At 34.0% G+C, this 27,555-nt stretch overlaps 1 protein-coding gene across 7 annotated transcripts in view; it reads left to right on the forward strand.

Annotated features, from left to right (window-relative positions):
* The window catches only part of Lar (tyrosine-protein phosphatase Lar), a 430,735-nt gene that overhangs the window by 364,852 nt on the left and 38,328 nt on the right, over positions 1 to 27,555 (forward strand). For all 7 annotated transcript variants that reach the window (XM_076122426.1, XM_076122430.1, XM_076122427.1 and 4 more), the window contains 2 exons: positions 8,027 to 8,221; positions 24,309 to 24,419. In XM_076122426.1, coding sequence (XP_075978541.1) covers positions 8,027 to 8,221; positions 24,309 to 24,419 — 306 coding nt within the window. The remainder of the gene's footprint in view (positions 1 to 8,026; positions 8,222 to 24,308; positions 24,420 to 27,555) is intronic.

Below are 27,555 nucleotides of genomic sequence, written 5' to 3' on the forward strand. Positions count from 1 at the left end.
GGAGTTTATTGGTGTCTATACGATTCCACACACGATATGCAAAGAAATTAACGTACAATATATTTAAACAATTGAAGAATAATGAAAATACCTATAGAGTTTTGAAAAAAAAAGCCAGTGCTTTTTCTGGGCAACGATCTTTTTCTAGAATACAATAGAGAATAAAGAGATATATTGCAGTATTTGAAAGCACTAAGATTACAGCCTTTTCTACCTAGTATTAAATACCAAACAAGAAGCAATAATCTTGGTATGAATCAATCAAAATCAATGTGACACGAATAAATATAAATAGCACTCCAAACTTACAGATTAAACTTTATATATTTTTATATTCTCCTCAAAATTATACTTTAAACCTTTACAGTTAAAGTTCAAAATCGATAAATTCTTAAACAAACACCTGTAAAATCGTATCACTGAATCAATGTTGTACAAAACAAGCAGAATATCTGAGCGACTCAATTATCTAGGTTAATTAACCGGCCGAAGTAAAAGCAATTTTTGTACATAAATAATAAAGGTATTGTTAACATCGATCAAAGCAATTTTCAAAGAGATTAGGGCGAGGACAGACTAGGCAAACACATTGCAGACTATTTTAATCACTGTTTTACAAAGCTAGTGTACACTATTAATTATTAGTTGGCAAATGGACGTGAAAAATCTGATAATGTTTTTTGATGGACAAGACTATTGCTAATTAGATACCTTTTAATGTCATCGTATTACTACTAGAAAATCAAGATTTTAAGTAATATTGAACTAAAAGTTAACCAGCTATTTAATAAAATAACATATTGACAAAAATATATTGAACAAAACTTCGACTTAAAATTAACTTTATCACGTGTATGTTGCTATTTTTACTCTTTCACACTTGTTATACATTATTAACTACGCTATAAATAGTTGCTATTAATAAGCCATATACAAACAAACCCTAACATACATATTGTAAACTCGTCCGTCGAATATTCGTTCGTCCTTTGAAAATTTTAATTAAAGATGAACATACGCCCCTTTGGATGTGAGCAATTAAATCTTTTGCCGCGTAAATATCAAAAGGTGCTTTAAAATTGTTAAAGTGGGGTATTTGTTCATTGTTATTATTTCGCTTCGTCGCTTGTGGTTTTGTTACGATTTCCTTCGGTCGATTTGAAAGGCTTTCGAGGTATTAAATTCGCTGTTGGACAATTGAGTAGCTACCTTAATGTTTGAGAGTTACTTTGAACACTTTATGAAAATCTTTTTGACAATGTTCTACTAGTATAAGGAATACCTCTTCATTAAAAACATGAAAATTAAACGAATCAAAAAATATGTCATGGTTTATATAGCTATGTTTCAATAAATTTTAAAATCTTAAAACTTTATCTCCTTCATCACCAAATATCATCCACTACAGACTTTAGGCAATGTAGGTCTATTCAAGAGAAATAATATTTTAATCCTATTAGAGCATCTATTAACTCAGAAATTCACAAAAAACCAAGAACAGAAAAACCTTTATCAAAATAACAAACATAACAAGCATTTTATCCGTCTTTTCCTGCTCATTCGAAAGCTTTACTTCTCATGAAAACGAAACGTATTAATATTTTAGTTACCTGCCTTTCATGATAATTTAATATCACGGAGACACCGCAAACGTCAAACATAAATAAGGAAAAGTTGTTTTTTGGGAAGAAAAAAAATCAAAACGCAATTACTCGAATGGGGGAATACAAGAAAAAGTTGTGTTAGAAACGAGATTCAGTTTCAATGAGCATCTGTATCAAAGGGCAGAATTGGGATAACTTAATTTTGAGTTTATCGAGTAACGAGTACACTGGGAGACGAACTGCCGGGAGACAGTTTCTATGTTTGTTTTGCTTTTAGATGTAAAACGTGGCCGTTTTTTATCGTAAGCCGCTTGTGGATGTGAATTGGTTGGTTTACAGCACTTACTGGATTAAACGTGTTCTACTATTGATTTATAGATGTGAAAAACAATCCCTACAATTTATTTACGCTACATTTAAGTTAAATCTAATTTTATCGATGTAAACTAAACGTTTTTGACAAAGATTTAAAAAAGTTAGTTAGAAGATATTTTGACATCGAAAACGAAACACTGAAATGAATGAAAATTTTCTTAATTTCAATGACATTGTTTATATTGACAATGTCTAGATATCAATGTTGTTTTTTCAATTTGTTCAACCAATTTTCAAGAACCATTCTCTATGTATTAAGGTAAACTGTAAAATGATGACTAGAATATTAGAATATTCCGATCAATAGATCTGTATTATATTGCTTTACGTGTAAGAGCTTCCAAACTGAGCGTCCCACATATCCGATAAAGCGACCATCGCCATGAAGGATTATTGAATTCATTCCTCTTAATGTCAAAGAGGGCTTTTATTTGACGTCGGAGGATTGAAAGCCCTCCACCCTATATACGATGTGTAATCAAAGTCAATCGAATCGTATTCTGTGAAACGGATCGCGTTTCAACTCAGTTATTTTTCATATGTTATAGTCACTGAAAGTTTTATAATTTGAATTCTACTAAAATATATTTTTAATGACTTTGTTAGTGATATGACTGAAAGACATGCCTGGCAACAGTGAGTTAATTTGAGGAAAAGCTGGCATCGTATAAAAGCGAATAACTAACCAAGGTTCATACTCAATATATTTTCCGTATCAAAATTGAACGAGCAATATTTTCCCAACTATTGCGTCGCACGTGTAATCTATATTCGTTGAAACAACACAGCCCACTTTATCTTATCAGAAATTTATAGAAAAACTTAACACATAAAAAGAACTCGACATTACGAAAAAACTAGCCGACAAAATATAAGTATAATAATACTATCAAATATTCATAGAGTTACAAAGAAACTTAAAATAAACAAGAATCTTTGGCAAGGCTCGAAACAGTGGGAAAATGTAATATAACTAACGTTGCAATATATTATAATTTGCGGGTAGTCTGGGAGCGAACGCCGTAATTAATATCAAGTTTGCGATAAATTTATGGCGGTGCACAGCCGGTTACTTTTAAACTACGATTTTCAACCCTATTGTCATTACATTAAAGTGCTTTTCAATAAATTCAAAAGCTAAAAGATTGCCTTTGTAAAAGTGGAATGCAAAGGTGAGAGAATTTTTTGTTCGGAAAATGACTTTTATGGCCATTTTATGTTTCTGATGTGTTGATTTAGTGGTATACTATTTTATATTTTCTGTAATATTTATATTTGATTACTAAATATTGATCTTATTGGCATATTACAGTGTCTTTTTTAATAAAACGGTAATTGTTCTTCCTGTTTCTTCAACGTAATATAAGATCATCTATGTAAACAATTACGACTTTCGGAAGTTATGCGAAATTGTTTCAGAAACTTTAAGGAGATCAATCTTTTACAGGGCAAAGCTATCAGGTTTCATACAATTTTAACATATTTTAATTATAAAAAACACAATAATCTTCACATTTTACTGACTAATTATTTGAAAACTATAGATATGTTTTAACACCTTTAGCCTTCCTTTTCGAGAAAACTAGCCGTTACTAGAAATTCTATTAGTAAAAGATTGGTTTATTTATATTAATTTATATAATTATTAAATATTCATTAATATTTCATTTTAGGCGCCTTAAAACATCACTTTTTTGTTAGCCAATGCGATCTCACTGTCTGACAAAGGTCTCCCCTATTTCTTTCAAGGAATAGTCAACTAGTTTTTCACGCCAGAGTTATTTATGTCCCTATTTATGTACTTCTAGAGTTGTAGATAGTGTATCTATCGGCTCGTTAGCATAATAACTGAGGCAGATCACCTGAACCGCATCTTGTCATATGATATCAACAACATTGTCTTTAAACTTTCACGTAATAGAGTTATGGCGTGGTACAAACTAACGTCACAAGTTTGTATCACGATAACTTGGCACGTATTGTTGCGCTAGCTTTACGATTATATGTTGTGCTTTAAGCACAGTATTTACCCGTATTATAACAAAAATTACGAATCAAAGTATTTTAGAGACTTTTCTTATGCGAAATCATTTTTTCATGGCAGACGGAATGGCGACAATAAAACAATATTAAGTAGCTGTGATAGAAGTTAGTAGAGCTACGTACTGAAGTGGTCTTTAAATAATAAATTTCTACTAATTATTAACGTCAATAGTATACATGTCCTCGAATTGTAATCTAACAATTTCAGATGTCAATTCAAGTCGTCAATCGCAAAAGATTGCATCTTTTTAAAACAGAACCATAACGTAAATCGCTATGAAATATCATAAATGTACAATTTATTACCATCGCCGCATTCTACAAACTTGTACCACAAAGCGTCCGTAGAAGCTTCGCCTTCTAGCGAAAACAATCTACGATAATCGGATTGTGCTCGCGATACAATCGCTTGTGCACGGTGACTGTGCGTATATTCGCCGTTGTCATGGCAACTGCTTAGCACTCTCCACACTGCAAATATACGACAGACTGCAAGTTTAGAACTACTGAGCGGAGAGCAGAGCGGAAAAAAGAGGTTATGTAATTGAACAGAAAATGTGTTGAAAAATATATTAATATTTTTGGTCAAATAATAGTTCCAGTAACTATTTATATAAACGCGACGCAAGAAAAGAGATAAGGGGTAAAATTTATAGTTTTTTTTCTCTGCTGCAGATATTCACAGTTTTTTGACAAATTAACTCTTTGTCTACTCCCGTATTGAAGTTGCAAAAAAACAACGAAAACAACGCCTTTCTTGCTAACTTGTGTCCTACGGAACTGTCAAAACGAAACAGTTTTCCATCTTTTGTCACATATTTGACACACGTCACGTTGGAGCCACGTCACGTTTGTCGCACACGTAGTAAAAATGGTCAATGGAGCGTTAATTTGATCGGAAAAATAAAGCACTTTTATTGGATACTATATTCTACAGTAAAAAATGTCACGCTACACGCTCTCCAATCCACAAATCGCGGCCTTAATCTTCACTTGACTTTTCCCTGAATACAATTTGCTAAGAAAAATATTGCGGTGGATCCTTTCTCTTAAATAGGGTACATACGATATGTGTCTGGTACTAAGTATATGGCACGATTTCCTAGAACGTGTCTCGATTTTGTTTCTTACTTATTGGCCCGTTATTTCTTACGTTCCGTGCCGACTGGAGTTATGTTGTGTTGTTATGTTACTTGGGTTTTCTGTTTATTTTCTTGTTTTAGGAATTCGATTACGGTATTAAAAGATTTGCCGTTAATAATAATAAGTTAAATAAACAAAAAGGTAGAGATATTCGTGTGTGAATTCTACCATTGTTAACTCAAATCAAAATCACTCCAACGTAAATAATGTCATACAAAAGTCAGCCGCACGAAAAGGTACTCATAAAACATGTATAAAGTTATAAAAACACCGTAGACAGAACCTCAATAAAACAACTTATTAAAATTTTGCAAGAACCGTAACCTAAATAATTAAAGAGCAAAGAACATGAAATCATTTTCAGTCCGGCCAACATTATGTAAATTATGCCCTCGAACGTGTAACTAGGGGTATACTTAAATAATAATTACGTTGGGTTATGTTGGGATACAAATCATGTAGTACAGGCTAGGGTCTGGTGGTTTAACATAGGTTTATTATTATTAATGCCGAAGGAAACCGACAATCGCTTGGGATTGGAACAACGGAAGGTTACTCGTATTAGAGCTCGTAAGATATCATAGCACCACACTACGGATCCTACTGAGGATATTAAACTAAATTAATGTTGTAAAGAGGGATCCGACTCGGTTCCGTTCGAGGGAAATTCGAAAGTGATTTCTGATCTTTAGTTATGACGGTAGTTCGCAACTTGCCAAATTATACTTTAATACGGAATAATTTTATCTTAAATGGCATCACAAATCACAGAACTTATGTATGTTTAATCCCGAATTGGAGCGTCTTTATTTCTAAACTTTGATCAAATTGCATACTGATGGAATCGAGATTCCGATAAATCAAGAACAACACTTACAAGTAACAGAGGATTACAATTTTCTCACAATACACGGAATTGGATAACTTTAGAAGCAAACCCTTCTGTTTATCCAATTAATCGCGCCGAATTTTACCAGACAATGAATTTCATTCAGATCTTAAAGTTGTAAAGTAATCTCACCACTTGAACCTACTGAGAATAGACCTATCTCTCTCACACCCTGCATCAGATGAAGCTTACAATCTGCGAGAAATAATGTCAGCGTTGTAACTTAATCAAATTTCGTTCAGTTTGGCCGTCGAGCGAGAGAGAATTTCATTTAACAAATTAACATTTCACTATTTGAAATTTTACGAGGCCGTTTTAAGATTTCCGCGGGTGTAATTCCGTTTCAATTCGCGAGCCTCGAATTAGTCAGGACTTTGAAGGAACTTTACCTGCGCGTAACGAATTTATATCTTTTGGCTTCGTAAGATTCCTTTGGAAATGCTGATATTTCTTTGTTCTTGTTTTGTTTCATTCCACAGATCAGATACAAACAGCATTAATATAACTTTCATCATTATCTAATCTTATTTGAATCTATTGCGTGGTTCGTTTATATCTAGCGCTGCAATATTTTCTTCTTCACTTATATTCATTAAAACCATAGACTAATAGTGTTAATCTAATAAATGAAATTCTGATGCAAGATACAAAGCAACAAACATCCCGAGAGTACAAACTTTCCCAACTCTATGTCAAGCCTCGCCCGACTTCTCCTTTGTTAACGTACATTTTGTCGCTGAAATTATTAAGAGAAAATATACTAAAGAAAAGGGAACAGAAAAAAAATATGGCCGGAGTATTGTAAGAAAGTTTTGTCCGGCGGTTGATGTCAAGAACTTGTGTATTCTGACTTGGCAAGTACTTGATCGAGTCAAACTCCGCTAATGGTTTCGCTTTGTTTAGAACAAGTAGTTTTTCGCTTGTATTTTTATTGGGAAGAAGATATAATGAATTATGGTATAGATATTTGAAGTGTTATTTGATTTGTGTATTTGCTAGTTGATATTGATGAAAATTATTACTATGTAGGTTTTCATTAAAAAGTATAATATGCGACAATATTGACTTTAGAAAAAATGGTGTCTCCAATTAAATCAAATCTAGGAATACCTTCTTAATACAAGTTTATTGCATAATAACTGTACGCTCTCATATGACCGCAGCTTAGTCGCCGGTCTTAGGCTAGCAACCTCTTTTTAGACTCTCGAAAATAAAAATAACAAATCTAAAGAGTTTTACAAATCAATTCGACCATTACCCATCCTATAAACCAATTCATGTATTTAAAAATATATAAGTATGCGTAACACATATCTCGTTATCCCAAACTCAGCTACACACTCAGAAGACTGCAAGCAAACATTACGTCCAGTCTAGTCATAGTGTTTACGCCAGTTTTTGTCCGTCCATCGTCGCTGGGTACAAATTAAATGCAAATGTTCCCCGTTGTTAGATCGTACCATTAGTGTTTGTTAGTGATATGATAAATGTTTCACTCGTACGTTTTCTCTTGTATGAATTTATGGAAAGATTTTGCTGGAGTTACGAATTTTGTTGTGTTTTGAGTAAAATTGTTCTATGTATGTGTTACATTCTATGTATTGTTCTATTTATATCCCATATGGTATAAGCGTTCCGGATCTTTCACCTCCATGTTCTCATTCTTCATATGTATGTATCTTAAATATTTTTAAAGTACAGTTATATTCTCCCAGATACATAAAAACACGCTTTTTGCATAAGGGTAGACAGAGACCAAAAGATAGTTTTTCTTTTGTTCGACATAATCTGGTAATCTTTGTGGATCCAATTTATTATAAAGTATTCACTATCTGCCTCGTAACTTATCAACACGATACATATACCAGATATATATCAACTTTACCACGACTAAAAAACGAGCCCTTATTATTGCTATAATAATATTTTACTAACACTTCCACATAATTATTTACATATATTTTCTTTACAGCGGACAAAGCGCCCCCTGGCTTCCCGAACATCGCGCCCCCTCCCACCACGATGGTGGTGGAAGTCGGTCACACGGCCACGCTGCCGTGCCAGGCCACCGGGAACCCGTCGCCGAAGGTCCGGTGGCTCTGGAACTCATTGCCGCTTGATGTCGCTTCGAACCCAAGATACGCGCTGCTGAATGACAAAATGCATGGTAAGTAGATTTTGGTTTTGATTACGGAAATTGTGTACATTGAAAAAATATGGAATAAGTTCTCTGTAGATTTATTGCCGGGGAGGGTTATGGAGTTTTGTGAGGGTTTTGGCTTTTCGCAAAAATTATTAGAACATAAGCTGAAATAGGCAAAAATGTCGTACTTAACTTCGATTTATTTACAAAAAATTATAGAAACAAAGAAAAATTTATCTTAAATATTTACGAAATTGAAGAATTTTACCAGCATTTTTTTTATATAAAACTGTCCCGAGTATCTGCAACCCAAATTTATTAATATTCGGCAAATTGCCAAATTATTTGTTACATTTTAAGTTCAGTGATATTAAGCTGATAACCAAACAATAGAGAAGCTTTTATGCAGGCATTTTACCAACATTTTAGTATTATATAAGTAGAAAACAAAAGCTATGTACAATTGTTAAAACTACTTAAAACAAGTATTCTTCAAATTCAAACAGAACCGGATTGTTTTACATGTTGCACAACAAGTATATCCGCGAATACATTTTATCGTCATTCCACCTTTATTCTGTGTACCGTCAACAACAAAATGCACAATGAAAGTACCGAATTTGCATGTACAATCGCGCAGTATCGCGTTACGGCTTCCTTGCAGTCTTGCTATCCTTGCTAGTCTTGCAAGTCTTGCTATAAGCACAAAATGCTTTTGAAAACTGACTCGATTCCTTTCATTTCCAATAATGTGTTTTGTTAACGTTTTTGAAGATTTTATCTTGAAGATAGCAGCTAGAATGTGCTCGATATAAACTTTTATGCAACTTATTCAATGTACTGCAAAAGAAAAACACGTTTAAATTTTAAGATTTTTCAGTTTGAGTCCGTTTTTTATTGTATTTTTAACGGTTTATGTAGATTTTATTAAAAGCACCCTGGAAATTAAATTCATTTTAAAATACGATTTTCTTTGTTAGACAGTTTTGCGTACACGTCATAGAAAACGATCTGAAGTAAAATTCGATATGCTTTAAAATCTTGAAATACATACATACATAGGTACTTTTATAGAATATAAGGATTTATGATAGTAGGTATAGCCCAAGATTTCATTTTATTCTTTCAGAAAGTCTTGTTAATATATCAAATTCATATTAACCCCTTTAAATTATTAGGTATTTAAATAAAATTATGGGAAAAGTGCAAAAATCGGGCATATTATTGTATTCTAAAGGAATTATTATAAAATTTCTCTCATAAAAAGCAAGGTGTCTACAACAATGTCGGGAGAAAATCTTCAATTATCGTTATCTAAAATGGGATCGGCACATCCATCAGAAGTTCATACCGTGACAGAATCTAATGAACTTGTTTTATTGCCTTTCTAACAATCATGCTGTATAGATGGATTATTCCTTTATAATTATAATCTTAATGGTTGAGTGTTTTTGTAGAATTACATGACCTAAGTTTAAAGTCTCTTCATATTTAGTCGCTTGCTTGAGTGATAGTTATTGTGTCACTAAAAGTCAATTTCAATTTAAATAAAGCTAAAAGGTATGTGATGCTAAAGAAAGTGACAGCAAATGTATGAAAGCAACTGTAAAAATTTCATCTAATGAGCTATTTTATAAGTATTTTTAGTTATAAAACTTCACTTGATGTTGTATGTCCTTATACCTATTAGGATTATTTTGAGGTCAGATTACATAGCAGACATACGTAATTATTTATAAGACTTCTTTGAGGGGTTTATTAAATGACAAATTAGCATCGATTGAACTCAATCGATCGTTATGTCAAGCAAAAATCGCAGTTCAATCGAAAATAGCCTGACTAAGTTGTCACGGAACATTAGACTTATTCAACAATTGTATACTAAAAACTATGCCTAAATTCCGGCATATGTACATAACTAGTATATGTATATATTTAACGACTAGTGTCTGTAAACTATAACAAGTTATATCTTGGGACTAAGTTTGTTTTTGTCCTGAACTTAGGACCAACTTGAGAACAATAATATATCTGGAATGGGTTTATGTTTTTGTTTTAAGTTATTACTAGTATTGTATTGTAGGGTTAAGATATTATTGTAATAATAATTCGTAGAGATTTTTACTATTGTAGAAGTATGCAGTAAGTGGTATTCTTTGCTCTGCCTACTCTTTTGTAGAAAGGTGTGATTTTATGTATGTTTGTAGGATTATTGTAGATCTAGGTTTTGGCGTAGAAATATAAAAATATTATATGTGTATGTTCTATGTGTTTGTCTATCATCATTTTAACAAAATGCATCAAGTAATATTTGCATAATATAGTCACAAACATGGTTAGTAAGTTTCCGCATTGGTAATATTAGTATGAGGTAGAATTGTTTCCATAAACTCAAATATTTTTCATATAAATAAATAAATAGCCCTTCCTATCATTATTGTGACTGTACATTAAAATATAAAAACAGTATGGAAATAGCAATTTTATTTCAGTTTTCACGCACGGTTAGCACTTTCGATAATAATATTATATTTTCATAACATATTTCACACCTAACTTGCGCACCAGTTTTAAAAATGTTTATTTTTATTAAAAAGCTCTAGGCCATAAAGTATGGGACATGTTTTTATGACACGAATTGTTTTGTTTACAAAATAGGAGGTGCTATGTGTGATGCAAGTGAAATACAATCAGCTACTTTAGTCCTTAAATGTTTATTTTTCTGTTATTAACCTGGTCATTCTTGATAGATTACACATAAAATATGTTTTCCCAAACGGAAATCTCGTTATTATAACTCAAATAGAGACATCTCACGATGAAAAAATTACATATACACAACGTATTTCATATATCTCTACCTAAGGACCTTCGGATACGGCAGACATATAATAATGCAATAATGTATAAACTTAAACAGAAATTGCAATGTTAAAACAAACGTCTTAGTTTTACCGCGTAATAATTTTCTTCAACTACTAAAATAATATCCTTTTGTTCATCAACATTTTGTTTTGTACAGTTAAGGTTACAAGTTCAAAATAAAGTCATGTCCAGACCGCACGATAAATCATCACGACCACACCTCGACGATATTATGTCGCTGCATCACTTAACGTCATCTATAATTAAGTTTAATTAAGAAAAGATGGCTGCGATTAAAACACCCCGTAGCGACGAATTTAATTTGCAAATCTTAATGAAAGTTCGTCGTGTGCTCGAGTCCACAATATGATAAGTAGAGCCGACGAAATGTTAATTATATTAAGTTTTAAGTACCGCGACAAACACTGCGATGTGAGAACGCCGGAATATCTTCAAGTTTTTATAATTTTATATTTTTTTGGATGGAAAAATGTTGAACTGAAATAAAACTAGACTGAAAATTAAGTCTTGATAGAAAATATTTATAACTACTAAGGTAGGCTTCCGTAAATTACTTTAAAGATAATTTTCAATTATAGTCGCCTTTTTTATTGCAGTTTAAAAATCAAAGACTCAAAACACAGTGCAGTAAAATCGGATAGTAAAATTAAGTAAAGAAAAAGTGGTTTAACTGAAACGGAATTTTAATTCCAAAAGGCAACCGAAAGTTAATCTCAGTTTCATGCATCTAATAATTGTTATAATTTCTTCACCCTCGACTTAAACAAAAACGGCCCAAGTTTAAAAGCCACCAAACAACTTAACTATGGTTTTCCATACATTAAATATTTATAAAACCGCATCTTCCTTAATTCACCAACAATTAAATCCGTCCGTCTGTATTCTGAAATGTTAATAATTTCAATTTTAATTCCATTATGCACTCCAGAAGGTGAGAAATTAATTTAAATTCAGTTAGAGCGACTCACGGTGGGCTCTTTTAATCTAATTAATTTTAATTTATTCGAGTAGATTATTTCGCTCGGTCGCCTTGAATATTTCGTAGTTCAGCCATTATGGAGGGTATTTATTGGCCGGAAAAATATTTTGTTAGGAAAAATTGATGTTCGATCGGTTTTGAGAGCGCATGATCGAGTGCCTGGGTAAAGCAGTATTATGTTTTCACAATAGCTGTTAATATTATTTTCACAATATCTGTTAATATAAAGACAAAAGCAGTATTAAGCGTAGATTTGTAAAATCGAAATTTACGAATCTATCAACGAAATTACTGAGATATCGTGCATCGTTATTTTCAATGTCAACACTTTTCAGTTATCTATTTTTTCATACCTAAACCGCACTGGAACACCTAAGAAAAAATGTCCAGCAGCGTTTGACCGATATCACACACAATTATTTCGCCTAGAATATTTTTATAGTAGTTTCCGTAAAATAGCCACAGTTTTCAAACCCCAGACAGCAAACTCATGCTTCAATGCTCTCTAAACTGGGTCATCTCTCCACAATTTAAAACTTTATCAAACATTTATCTGAACTATATTGTATGACCTCAGTGCTGGCCCTTTAACTTCTAACGGCTGAAGTTCAGCTCGGTTTTATATTTCCTTGTTAGTGAACTGAAGCTGTGAATAGAAAATAACGTAGAAGTGTACCTAAGGATTACTAACGGAAACTTTATTAAATCACTCGCTGTAGAGGCGATTTTAAACCACTATCGACAACCGAGTAGCTATCGTATGCTCTAAAAACTGTTAAGCACCCTTAGCGTATTTTTTCAATTATAAAAGTCGTATTTGCGCATCATATTCTAGTTCCGAATTTAGGAAATCCCCCGTACAGGAGAATACACAGACACAATGACGATAGACCAACTAAACTTATTTTGACTTCAAAAATAGTTGAATGTCAAAACGAAACAAAATTCGTTCGTTCTCTATCATAAATCTATTACAAATATAATCAATCGATTAGAATACTATCACTCTAATTATCTCGCTCTTTCTTCCATGCTATGAATCCCATGGTAGTAGGGTCAGTCACACTATCACTAACATGTAATAATACTATCACTCTAACATTCCTTACAAATATCTTACTTTACGAACAGACGGTAGAAAAAATCTTCACCTAAGCTCCACATAAACCATCGTATTGTTAACTTTACGTCCCTTTAAGAGGAAACCTTTATTGGAAATAATCTTTTTTGTATTAACCGTAATTATAAATGTCGCAAAGACGGTTTATTACGGCGGTAAATTAACCAGTAAACCTAACGCTGACAATAATGGGAGAGCAGTGAGGTGAGAATAGAAGCGAAATTAGATCGAGTGAGTTTTCGAAGTTATGTCAGGTAAGGGCTGCAGTAGTAAATTCACAATAGTAATATTCACTAAGCCCCGGTTTCTGAGGTACATTTAGCAGTAGTTTTTCTATTCAATAGCGTTTAAACTCATATAAAAAAACGCAATTTATAGTTAAACTACCGCTTAATATACTCAGAAACCGAGCATTAGTGTAGGCTATGTATTTGAAGTGTTTGGGCTTAAGATATTTTTCAACAATAACCGGCAGAGTGACGTTGTCGAATGTCAGAGCTAGTGCTTGAAATTTGAACTTAGCCTGTCATACTTAGTACTTACAGAAAGAAACAGGACTACATAATTGCATTATGATTGCACTCTTAGAAAAATAGTTAAGTCGTTTCGTTCGTTACATCACGATATAGGGCCACAAGTGCCTCATTTTTCACTTACTTCTAAAATCATATTCACTTTTACATACTCAAGTCATATCTTCCTTCTTCATAATACATAAAGCTTGCTCCACATATATTTACTGAAGGAACTATATTTTCACGTCGACTTCAAGATATTGTAGACAGAGTGTGTCAGGATGCTCACGCGTTGAATAATGACCCGTACATCCTGTTATAAATCAAACTCTTTCTATAACACTTCCTGCAATATTTCAGTACAATTCGTGGAGGTAAAATTACTTTTAACTTGACTTCATAAAGACTATGGTTTATGTTATTCATTTTGTTCAGTAATATGACAATATTAGCTCACTAAAAAGACTTCTTTCATGACCAATATCTCAGCATAATCATAATAACTAGTTGCTTCAAAATTCATCAAGTAAAGGGAGTAATAATTAATACTTAATTTCTACTTATACTTAAAATTAACTACACATTATCCCTATTAAGTTAATATAATAGAAATGCTCTTAGTGTAAAAATATACGAAAGTGGCCACAGGAACTGCAAGTAATTAATCCCGTCATGGAGTATTGAACATTAATCTAAACGATTATTACAAGTAAATACTAATACGTGTACAAACCTTTACCCGAATTACTCTTTTATACCAAAAAAACATTTTGTAATATATAGCGATAGAATTCATGAATAATACTATATTTTCGTAAGGCCAATTTGGTCGAATGTCGGCCGATGTTATCAAAAGTTATCTATATACCTCGTATTACTAGGCGGACCTCTGTAAAAGATACTGGTTAAATGTGAAAATTATTATAATGTACAAAATATGGTAATGCCCTGTGATGTTAGACGCGAAATATTACTGAAAATTCAATTTTGTGAGGTAAAGTTGATGGTAAATATTATTCATGTTTGTAAGTATGTAGGGATCGTTGTGGTGTCTGTCTCCATGTGTAACAATAGCAAATATTATGATGCTTTGATATTCACTGCTCTGTGCGTTATGTATTTTGGGTTTAAGGTACCATTAATATAACTGTACGTTTAATGAAATGATTCTTAGTTGAAAACTATTTTATTAGTCTCTTATAGAAGTATTTTTAAATAGAACCATTATTTATGTTAAATATATCTGTGTTGAAGGACAACCAGACCTGACGCACGCTAAAACAGTATTATTAAATAGAATAACGTTAAAAATCATGGTTAAATCATACTTAAAACTTGTAAATAAACGGGTCCACTTTCCTTTATAAAAATTCTTTAGGAAAACACACAAATAAACGACTATTTCCAGTAAACACACATGAAATCCACCTTTTACCTAATAAAACATACGAAAAACATCACTTACCGCTTCCAGCATTATTATATCTGCAACACACAAACAAACACAGAGACACGCAATCATTGCGAGCTCCGCCGTGAGATTACGATTCATTAACATACAAATGCTTAACCCTCAACTTTGAATGGGACCATGGTTCTCTGTTGTTCAAGCAAAAAGCTGGGTCTTAATTCGAACAATAATAACAACGGGTACGTTGATTAAGGTCCGCTAGGTACGCTCCGCCCACTTGTCACATCCAGGGGTTTAAGTTTTTCAACGTCTGTGTTTTGTGGATTTACGAAAGAATGTGCATTTTATACAGAGATTTAGTTATTATCTGTTTTTATTATTTTTCATATTAATTTTATATAAAAGTTGTTGCGATTTTACAATTGTGTGACTGTCGATATCACAAGCTTGCAAGCAATTTATGCTAAAAAAAGGTTACTATTTGGAAATATGGTATAAAACTTTATAGATAAATCATATGGATGGTAGAGTTCGTAGTCTTATTGTTTATATTCTTTCCAAAAAAAAAAAAACACGATATGTTTTTTGCTTTTATTTTTTTAATTCCTATTTGTCCCATATAATTATACAATCAACTATATTTGCAAGATTACGTTATGTTTTTTTGCTCAAAATTGTTACTATTTTAGCCTTAAAGGCCCCACACATATTTTGCCTAGATCTGTGGCTAATAGAGAGCCAGTAATGAGTTTTTATATAATAGTAGTAATTTCTTCCTCAATGTATAAGAATATAACTTAGTTTTATAAGTATAATTAATGGCGGCCATTATCTTTTAGTAATGAAAGTCTTTATATTCGCTCGTAAAACAGATATTACCGTTAAATATTAACACTATTTTATTTTATTATTATTTAAGAATATAATCTTGGCTAGAAATTTTGAGGCGACTAGAAAGACTAGTGAATTCTTGAATTTATTTTTCTATCAATAATTAAAAATGCAAATTACAATTACTTATAATTTTTATCTTACAGCTACTAAAATTATTTATTTTGCATGTTACTATGGTAGCATTAGAAATATTCCGTGGTCCCCACACTAGGCAAACCCATATCGTTTTTAAATGTTGGTCACTATTGGGCCAAATATCTACTCAATTATCATATAAAAATCCTAAGAAAGAGTTTTTAGAAAGAGTAGCAGACATACACCCATCGTCGCAAACTTCCGTATAAATGAAATATAAAACATACGAACAGAAGCCCAGCTCAAACCATCCATGGGCCATTTTAAATAGAACAAACGTACACAAATAGTAAATCACTTCATAGTCATTTAACCGAACGCGCCGTTTCCACACACTCCAACTTCGGCTATACATTCCAAATCCGCTTAATCATTATCGCTTCGGGCGTTCCTTACGACACTTAAGGAACTAAGTTAAAAGGCACCCGCGTAATCCCCGTCTCCCGAATAATATACCAAAATAAATCACTCAACACAATTATACTTTATGTGACGTTCATTAAGACAACGAAAGATGGTCTCATAAGTGTCTCAAGAAAATAAGATCACCTTATATCGCTTAATCAACCCCTGTGGGGCGTAAAGTAAACCTTTCCTGCTGTCCTCCCGTCCTAAGAGCTAGATTAAACGAGCCTGTGTGATAAAGCTTCGATGGCTATTATATCTTGAGCTCTACCACCGACTGACCGTAGGCTATCCCGCTTGTTGTTCTCAGATATGAAGGGGCCGAGAGAGGTCCGTGTAAAGTGGCCGTAATATAATACCACAACGACCCAGCTATTCCGTCCGACGTTTATGAATAGCGCTTATTTTTCTTTTAATTACGCCCCCCTGCTGTCTGTTGACGTATTTTGTCGTCACATTGCGAGCGACCGCACCAACTTGCCCATTAGATGTTAGGTGGGCGACGGAAACACATTCACCACACGTCACGCCGCGCCGTCACGTGATGTGTATCTCTGGCACAATTCTAACATGTTTACGTACTGCAATTTGGGAAACTGAGATTGTGTTTTCTGGAGTATATTCATGAAATTTTGCAATGTTAACAGTTGTTTTATAAAAATTACTACTTTCTACAATTATTTTATATGCTATCTATAAAAAGTGTTTAAATCTGAATGGAAGTGTAAAGCAACAACAATTTGCCCATATTATATAGACACAAATTCGACCCAAATAAATTGAACGGAACATGAATACACCTTAACATCTTTACCTAAAATAACTCTAAAAGGTTCCTACTGATAAACAACAAAACGATTTTATTAGGGGTCGCATTTTGGCGAGGTAAAGGGACATCTTTACACAATTTGGTCACGTCAACGCACTATAAACAGAATGCCTAGAGGTGGGCTATACCGGTCTAGACGGCTATTATTACAGCTTCGCCATGAGTAGGGTAGATGGCGTTGTCAACTGAGACCGGTCTATAGAATTTCAAGCGATCTAAATCCTCGTGATTTATTCGTGAATTTAGTCTGTTTATTCACGGCCCAGGCGACTTTAGACTGAATAGATAGAATACGATCAAAAAGATCGCTATGAATGATTCTAATATGAAAGGATTGTGAATAGGGTGGCTAATTGACGTGGCGTAGTATATATGAGTTGAGTATGCAGTCGTATTGAGATCGGTTCGGCGCGCGGTAAAGGGGTACTGATGCAATACTTTGTGGAAATAGAAATCCTTTTGAAATGTAGAGAGGAAATCTTATATGTAATCGCCTGTTTACTTCGAGTGCTGTTTATTGAGAATAAAGTGTGTTGTGTACGTGAAGAATATCTTGTGAAAGGGGATTTTAGTACTACATTTTCATGTTCATCATGGTTAACCTGGACTTTTGAAACTTTTATTAGATGAGACCAAAACTATCAATTAAATATGTTTTAAGAAAATATTAAGCAGGTACAATCACATAGACTTTCTGGATCAATATTTTTGAACTTCTGCAATTTTGGAAAATATGTCCGAAAACAAACAAAAAATTACTTTTTTACAATATTAGAACAAAAGCTTTAAGTTCTCATAGAAAATGTTATAAATAAATAACAAAATGTGGTCAATGTTAGCGATACGTATATGAGAGGTATCGTGCGGCGCATCAAAGAGCGGCGAAACAAGGCAGTCGAGAGCTTCTCAACGAAGCGCCTTTGAGTCGCCGACACCTGCGGGCGCAGGACAAGCTACAGGCGGAAGCGGTAGCGATATTTTAAACCATATATTATGGTGTATTGGATAATTACGCACTGCCTATGAAACTGGAACCGGAACTTTTGGTCGTCGTCAACGTTAATTTTGTAGAAAAGATATTTTAAATTTGGCATTGAATTAATGAATTTGTTTGAGAGATTCGAAAAAACTTTGACGTTTGACCTTTACACGAAGCATTACAATAACTCTGAAGCACTGGTAATATGGTAAAATCTTCAATCAAGTATTTAAGATATCATGTAACGCGATTCAAAAAGCTTTTCAAAACCTGGTAAAGGCGCAGACCAAATTTCCTTATAAACAATTCTCGATAGCTACTCTGCAGGGGTAGAAAATCGCATGTACAATATATTGTAAGTCTAAAACTGACCTTCATATAACTAACTACTGATAAAACTAGCCAGGTTCCAGTTAATAATATGAATCTCGAATTTATTGGTAATTAAAATTAGGTATACATTCGAGATTAATATTACTCACTGGAACCTCACATTTTTTCTCGATCGCCTACCACTTGTTCTCGCTAGCGTGTCGTACGCAATGTCATTACAATCACAGAGCGCATGCACAAACAACTGTCTCACGTTTGTACGTCTGTGTGTGCTTGTCATGGTTTTATGCACACTGTATAGAAACACACACATAAATGAACATATTTAAATAATTACAATATCGTTCACTCGTTAAGCTCTCTTCATAATAAAATTATGAATGGGGAAAATTGTGTCATGCAAAAAATTTTGAAGGAATTCAAAAGAAAACTGTGGTGCTCAGATCGACACATAGAACACTTTTTACCAAAGAAAATCTACCCGGATGAAGTCGCGGGCAGAAAATAGTAAATTAATGATTATGAGTATAGAATCTTGACTCAATTGTGTACAGTGGCGATTTTGTTGCTATATTTCGTTTAATACAGTTTTAATGAGTATTGTATTTTACTTAAGTCCAAATAAAAGAAAAACCAGCCCGTAGAAAATAAATATTATTATTTTTATTTCATTATTATTTTTGAGCCACACGCCACCATATAGGCCTGAAAGCCGACTTACGACTGAAATGGTCGAATGCGCAATGTTTTATGTATGAATGCGTTCCAAACCGAAACGGATTTACTTTCATCTTATTGATAGCTTTCTATTAATACGAAAATGTAGCAAAAATATTTATACATTCACTTTTCTAGCCGAAATTTATACATAACAGCTTCTCAATTGGTCATAATAACATGTACAACTTGATCATAATAAACTTCAACTCTATCAAGACGCTTCTCCTTCAACGACACGTCACATTACCCCCTCCCCCCTCCCCCTAATAATCGTTAAACAGTATCTCTCCCGGAAAATTCCATAACAAAACTCATAACTACCTCAAAAATGGCGTCTAACTCCAATAAGAACAATTGTCGCAAATTCAAGAAGCGAACGACCTTCGTCAGTTGGTTGCCAAGCAATCGTCGGCTGTCACGGAATCCCCAAATCCCGCCACGTAAAGATCCCGGGGCTAGTTTTATTTCATTACCGGACAAAACGCCCAGGGATTCCCCGGGATTTTGACGCCCAACATGGGACTGACAGGTGCGGTTATGATTTTCATTTTCTCGCCTCAAAATGTCATTGTTTCTTGTGATTCGTATGCGCAAATTGTATTAATGTTACTCTTTGAAATAAACGGGAAAGGACTATGGGCAAGAATGTATGGGCTCCGTCCCCACCTACCAACAAACATGGAACTGATACCAACGTGTTCATAAAGTGCCCCCTATTTAATTAAAATCCTTTGTTTTTGATAAATCAGTGGGAATATATATTAAAAAAAAAAACAATTTGTAATTATTATTTAACGTATATTTTTATTTTACATTTGTAAGTTATTTTAACATTATTGTTATATTACAGTACTAACTCATATGTATAATAATGTCCTCCTAGCCGATATACGGCTACGGCGGTCAGTTTCATTGAAACTGGCCATCTGTGCCGGACTTTGTTTATAGTGTCCAAGTGTGTGCACAATACACAGGTACTCTATTCCATCACTCTCATAGTTTGATGGGACGGATAACCGACACGACCAGTGAGAGGTCAGGCGCAGGACCGACGGCTTTACGTGCTCTCCGAGGCACGGAGGTCTTCGACCTCAACTTCCTAACTCCGGGCAATCTCTAGGAAATTCTTAACAGAAAATCTCAGAAAAGACTGTTTGGCCCGACCCAGGATTCGAACCCGAGACCTCTCGCACCGCAGTCGCATATACTACCGACCGCGCCACAGAGGCACTCATATGTATATACTTATATCATTTCCATTATATGGTTAATACATGTTATTGATTTCATATTCCAATAATTATTTTTACTCGTCAATTATAATGCTGTCTAACAGATGCGCTGGCAGATTGAAATCTGATCAGATCTAAAATCGTGGGTTGGAGAGCGGGGGGAGAGGGTTATTTTGTACCCAGCTATCTTTATGTGCATGCGGCGTCCGTGCACTAATTAATAAATAAATGAGCATGTATTTTGGAATTAGTCGTCAATAATACGTTAACGAGATATTTGTTTAAACGTAAGATACTATGAGAACCCCATGCATTTGGGCAATGTCGCCATAGTATAAAAATATCGTCTTGCCAAGATATATCAATTGAGCTACATTTCATTTTTGTTGATGGGTGGGGACGATTCCGCCCATAGTCCTTTGTTTTCGATTACGATTGCTATTACGCAATGCGATTATTTTTTGTTTGATTACTGTTTGATAAATTCATATTATTGGTGTTAACTCAAGAAATTGTATATTAAAGGCACTGGTTAGTTCGCTATTTCGGTTTATTTTCTTGGCCCTGTTTCTAATCTATATGAAAAATTAATAAACAAATAGTTATCTGAAAACAGATGTAAATTTTAGCCCTTCTTTTCAAGCACATAAACGATCAAGAAAACACTCGTGCACTCTACTATACATTCGAAGTAACATTTGACTTCATCACTCTTTTACCACAATTGAATCGACAATAAAACATCAATTTGCCGCGCAAAGACCCGTAACATTTTCTATCCGCAGTCGACAAAGCACAACCCTTCCTAATTCACGAGTATCACGTTTGAAGTCGAAGCATTTATCGAAACTATGGCCACTATACCCCGCATCACGTTCGACCCCGTTACACCATGTTTCATCGTAATTACATTTTCTTTGTGCGGAAACCGGTCGACTTTTCTCCTTTTTCCACCCCCTCAGTTTTTCGACAGTACCCTGTTTTGGTCCGGTGCATACATTTGCGAAAAAAGAATGTCTGTGTTAGTGTTTTGAGGGGAATTTTTGGTTGTAAAGCTTTTTGATCTTAGTAATGTAATTTGTGAATTCATTATGTCATTCACAGCTGGTGTTGGTTGTTTAACAAAAAGTGTGATGCAGTTGCTACCCGGTTCTGTGATTATCCACAGCTTAAAATGTGTGTTATTTAAATTATATTTCTGTAGTCTCTTGGCTCAAAGCACTATCTAGATAGGAAAACATGCCAATCCGGCCTACAATTTTCAAGTCGCGTCGAGTAGTGATCTGACAGCTTAAATGCCTTCTATACGGGAAATACTCGATTTCGTATGCCTTAGAGGCAATACATTGCACTTGAAGACTGATCGCGCTTCACGCCTCTTGTCGACTATCATGATTTTAAGAAAATCCGCTTTTGTTGCGTATTGGAAAATGGTCACCGGGCCAATTATCTACGTACATAATATACGAACCCAGTTTAAACCCTAATAAAGATAGCATTTCATGTAATGTAGATTTTGTTCTCATTGAATTTTAAATTCTTTATTACATTCGTAAGAAGAAAATACGACATACTTTTATAAAACTGCTGTTATAGATCGTGCTAATCTTTTCATAGTTTTAACTTTACACTAGAAACTAAATTTCAAGAAATAATGAAGCCACTAAACTAAGGCCGGGCCTCCACCAAAGCAGAGATGTGTGCGGTGTGCTGTGTGCTGTGCGAGAAGAGATGTTTTTCAGCTCGCGGGACTCCACCAAAGCGGAGATGTGTGCGGTGTGCTGTGTGCTGTGCGATAAAAGCGTGTGCTCGCGCGCACGGTACTAGCAAGATGGCCGGCCGGCGCGCGCGCGGGGTTCTGCGGGTTGCTAGCGGGCGAGAGGGGGGAGGGTGACATCGCTCACAGCACGCCGCTCACATCTCTCGTCTCCACTGCGCGTCGTCCGCGCACAGCTCACATCTCCATATCGCGACATACAAATATTACACATCTCCGCACAGCGATCTCCACTGAAGCTGAGCGGAGAGGAGACGTGTCAATAACTCAATTCTATTGGTTGTTTAAAAAACATCTCCTCTCCGCTCGTCTCGTCTCCGCTTTGGTGGAGTCCCGGCCTAACCGCTTGATAAAAATGCTTTACAAACTCTATAATACTCCATATACTAGTAAAAATAGTTCCTTTATCTAATTTATACTCGGAATATCGAGCTGCAGTACCCATACTCTTAAACTACCCTCCATTTAGCTCGGACCAGTACAAAAATACATCCAACTAACTTGTACCTCTAGTTTCATTCAGCTTTAAACTTTTGACGGGCTTGACATCGAGGCAAATTTATTCCGCATTCGTATTTAAAGTGAAAATAACTTTATGTTTGTGTAAATAAGGTTTGTTTTTCGTCGTGTTGTTATTGGGAACAAACAGGCTGTCACATCAATATCTCTTAGCTGATACACGAGGGACTTGAAGCTCGTCCTTTTGCATGTTTTCAGTAATGTGGAAACTATGCGTGGGTTTTACTTAATTTGTTTTGAGGTAAAGATGACCTGGGAACTGTCAAAGATATACTTTTAGCCTTAGTTATGATTAAAATATGATATTAATTTCTCTCCGACAACTTGTATTATTTTTTAACTGGAATTACGCAAAACTAAAATTATTTATACTTTTTAATTTCAAATGCCTATAGGTTTAGTAAATCTACAAATCTTGAAAAACAATTGTGAAATTTTGAAAATGTAGAAAGGTGTCACGCATGCGAATTCACTGTATAAAAAATACTTAACCGTCCCTCTTGATCATGCTTTTTTATTCATTTCTCAGTATATTCAACTCATTACACTCTATTCAAGAAGATTAAAAAGTAACAGTTGTATTTAACTCCGTCTCAACTTTTAATGAAAGATGGTTACTGAAACAGGTGTGCAGAACAAAATTGTACCACTTTAATATCCTCTAAAGAACACTATAAAGGCCCCCCGGAGTGGGCGACCTCTGCCCACTCCCTAATGGCTTGAAACTGTGGGTTATTAGACCATAAATCTTTGTATATGTTTGCCGAGACGTGAATAAAATTGCTTTTAAGACCCCCCTGTATTTTGATGTGGAGATAATTTTGCTAACGTGTAATAATGTTCGAGGTACATTTGTTCTTATGATAGTTTCATAGTATTATTGTGACGTTATACTATTTTGAGTCGAAGGGTTGAAAGTTGAAATAGGAATAAAAGTGTGTGTGATTTTAACTTAGTGTGTTGTAAATTCAAGTAAAAAACGCGTTTTTATACAGCAATTTCATAGCATTCATTGAGTTTTTTTATTTAGTTACATAATTCAAATGAGTCTACCTCCTAAAAACGTTGATAAAGAATTATTTTCTTATACGATTTTTTTATTACGAAAAAATATTGAGCAAATTTTATACACTTTAATATTTAAAATCGTATGTTTTGAGTACAATTACTTACACATGTATTCGTAAATATAAAAAATCCAACAACATATTATAGTCGCAAAATAAATACGTCTAATATCTGTCAAAAATTTATTCGCCCCATTTTAAACCCCAAATACACCAAATTACTCAAAAATACAGTTTTAATCCTTCTATACTTTCCTCCTACCCTTAAATTCAGTACAGTAAGTACAATAAGTGTTATCCTTTGTTCCAGGCACCCTACAGATAGTGAAGAGTGAGGAGGAGGACCAGGGCAAGTTCGAGTGCGTCGCCGAGAACTCTATAGGCACAGAGTACTCTAAACCTACCGTGTTGTATGTCAAAGGTGAGTTTTACTTAGTTTTATATAGACAATAACTATTTGATTATATGTTATACTAGCGTCTGTTCAAGACTTCGTCCGCGTAAATAGATTTCCCGCGGATAAAAAAGTGTGCTGTGTTATTATAGTGTGTAAACTTTATATGTGGATCTATTTTCATGAAAATCTGTTCAGTAGTTTTTGCGTGAATGAGTTACAAATATACATACATATAACTTAACTTTCGCATTTATAATATTAGTAAGATATATCTGTTACGCTAGTACGCTTCGAAGGAGGATATTGAAATGAATACTTTAAACTTAGCATTAACGGTTCGGCAGTCATTCACTGTTTAAAAAAATATTACAAAAATCCATTGATTTTAATTATATTATGAATTCATTAAATTTTTTTCGTAAATTAATTCAGACGACATACATAAAGTTTTTGTGTTGGTTTTTTATGCTTCGCCTAAAGCGGTTTCCAGAAGGGCTGTGGCAAAATATTTGTATAAACTTACATATGTTACTCTTCAAAACAGTCCTGATAACTTAGTCCATATCATTTCAAAAGAACCCTTCTATCAAATTATTATCAAAGTGACCCACTATCTAATTGAATTAGACAAATTTACATGACCCTAAAACCGCGTATAGAGACTGACAAATCTAAGATATCATTGCAAGTAGGGGTCAGACCGCATCAAAGCGTTCCCGGACCGTGACCGTCATGAACGGACCCTCGCGGTCAAATTACCTAATGATCACCCATTAACGTCCACACGAACGTCATTAATGTAGAGCGAGACGAAAGATACGCAAAACACAAGTTAGAAAGAGAACACCAACGCTGTTTGTCGTAACTAACTAGAGTTTGTCGGTTATGATATGCCGTAGTTCAAGCGGAAACATTTTGAATTTAGAATTGGATGGACTACTGAATTAAGTACTTCGTTAGTTCGAATTTATTTCAAATCGAAATTGGAACGTTGATGGCTCTTTTTTTTCTATTATTTTATAAAGAGGTTTACATCGAAAAAAGATTCTAATTGGGAATAAAATTACTTAGTTTGATAAAATGCTTTATCGTCTTAATTGAATGTTTAATGGGTCGAATATCTTGAAAAGCTTTGAATACTAAAACTAAGACAAATTTGTTCTAACAATCAAAGAGGCTCAATTATTTGAGCTAAAATCTAGACTAGACTATGTTAGTCTAGAAATTTACGAGAATCTCGATCTGTTTTAAGATAAGGTTACGTGTTCTGCGTGTGATAAATCTTAAAGTCGGTCTAGAAAGTGATTTAGATCTGACTTTAAGTCTTTGTGAGAAGCTACAGGGCATTTTGAGAGGATTTTTACGTTTCTAAATGCCACAAAGGTCGTATAAATCACGCCTACAAAAAGCGTAGGCTTAGGTATTTTAATTTACCCTGGTTTCATAAATTTTCTAATATCTAGGTATGGATTACGATCTAAGATTTTAGAACAGTAGAGCATTCTCTATGGTCTAGAGAGAGTATTCGCTATGGTCGATACTATCCAGTATCGAGAGTTTTTCATTAAAAGTGCGAAAATACTCTCTACGGCACCCGTTAAAGGCGCTAATCACATTTTCATACAAAATGTATCGATTGCTACCTGGTTGTCGATAGTCAATAGTGGTAGAAAAACGCGCTACTCCTATTTCGAATAAAGTACAAATATCTTTCTCGCTGAATGTAGTGTGTCGTTTAATTTAAAACAATAATGATGATAGATGAATGATTTACGGGACAGTAAACGGTGTCAACATCCGTCAACAAACCAACCACTAATCAAAATAATTTTAAAATCAAATATACTATTTTAATTAACTCCTGCACCCACAAGAAGATACACAAGATATATGTACTCAGTAAATTTGCGTGTTTACAACCAATTTGCGACTGGGACTTCTACGCCAACTCCTGCACCCACAAGAAGATACACAAGATATATGTACTCAGTAAATTTGCGTGTTTACAACCAATTTGCGACTGGGACTTCTACGCCACATATTAGACATCTAATTTGGTTAACTTCGGCTTATAAAAGTAAATGCATTACGGGTAGGTACTATTTACGTTTAAAATTAGTAGAATTTGAAAGTAAATATGGCGAAGTTGTAACAATGATTTCTTTTATGCTTAAAATAGGTAAAATAAGATTGAAACTGATAAAGATTTCGTAATAGTAAATTTGGAATATCTATAAATGAAATGAATGCTTTTAAAGTCAGTTATGTATATCCTTTTACGTATTTCAGGTCAACCTAAAATTCAGTACGTTCTCATTAAGTAACCTATTAGTTGTAATTAAAGAGTTGTTCTTTTCTTTTTTAATATTAAGGTCGTGGATTGCAATGTAACAAGGATAGTATAGAATCTAAGATTTTTTGTTTATGCTATCCATTTGAGTAATACACCGTTTTTTTAAGTTATAGAACATATTTGAAACAACTTAGTTTTATGCAAATACTTATGCTATATTGGTTTCCATACCATATATTTTTTGAAAGGTAATAAATATCTAGAACGAACTACCGACAAACTTAACTGCAAATCTGTCGGCGCGGGTTATCTTCAAACGCATTGTGAGTTGGAAACAAAGAGCGGTTGTCGAAACCAATGTAATCATTCCGCATCAATGACGCTCAAGTGAAAAGAGGAAGCGAACTTTTAGGACATCTAACTTTGAACACTAGAGTACTAGAAACTTTGAGGCATAAAATCTTGTTTTCGTTGCAAATTGAAAGAACTGGGGCAGTTTTTTTATTTGTTTGGCAGTGATAGGTTATATGTGTAGAATTAATGTTAGTTTGTAGTTTATTAAGAGTGATCAGAATTACGCAAATGCCTTTAGTTTTGAATAGCTATTGCCTGAGACTCTGTTCGTATAAAACAGAAAAGTGTGTACAGATAATCATGTTACCTATACGCGTTTTTAATTTCATCATAATCAGTTTGGATACTATAATAATAATAAAAAAATACATTTAACCGATTAAGGTCCCACTGCTGGACGTGGGTCTCCTCCCGGAATGAGGGATATTACCAGCAAATTTTACGAGAAAGAGTAACAAACTTTTATTTATCTACAAAATAAACTTTTGCTTTTGTAACATCAGTACCATAGTC

This window comes from Anticarsia gemmatalis, chromosome 14, assembly GCF_050436995.1.
Source record: "Anticarsia gemmatalis isolate Benzon Research Colony breed Stoneville strain chromosome 14, ilAntGemm2 primary, whole genome shotgun sequence".
Taxonomy (NCBI): domain Eukaryota; kingdom Metazoa; phylum Arthropoda; class Insecta; order Lepidoptera; family Erebidae; genus Anticarsia; species Anticarsia gemmatalis.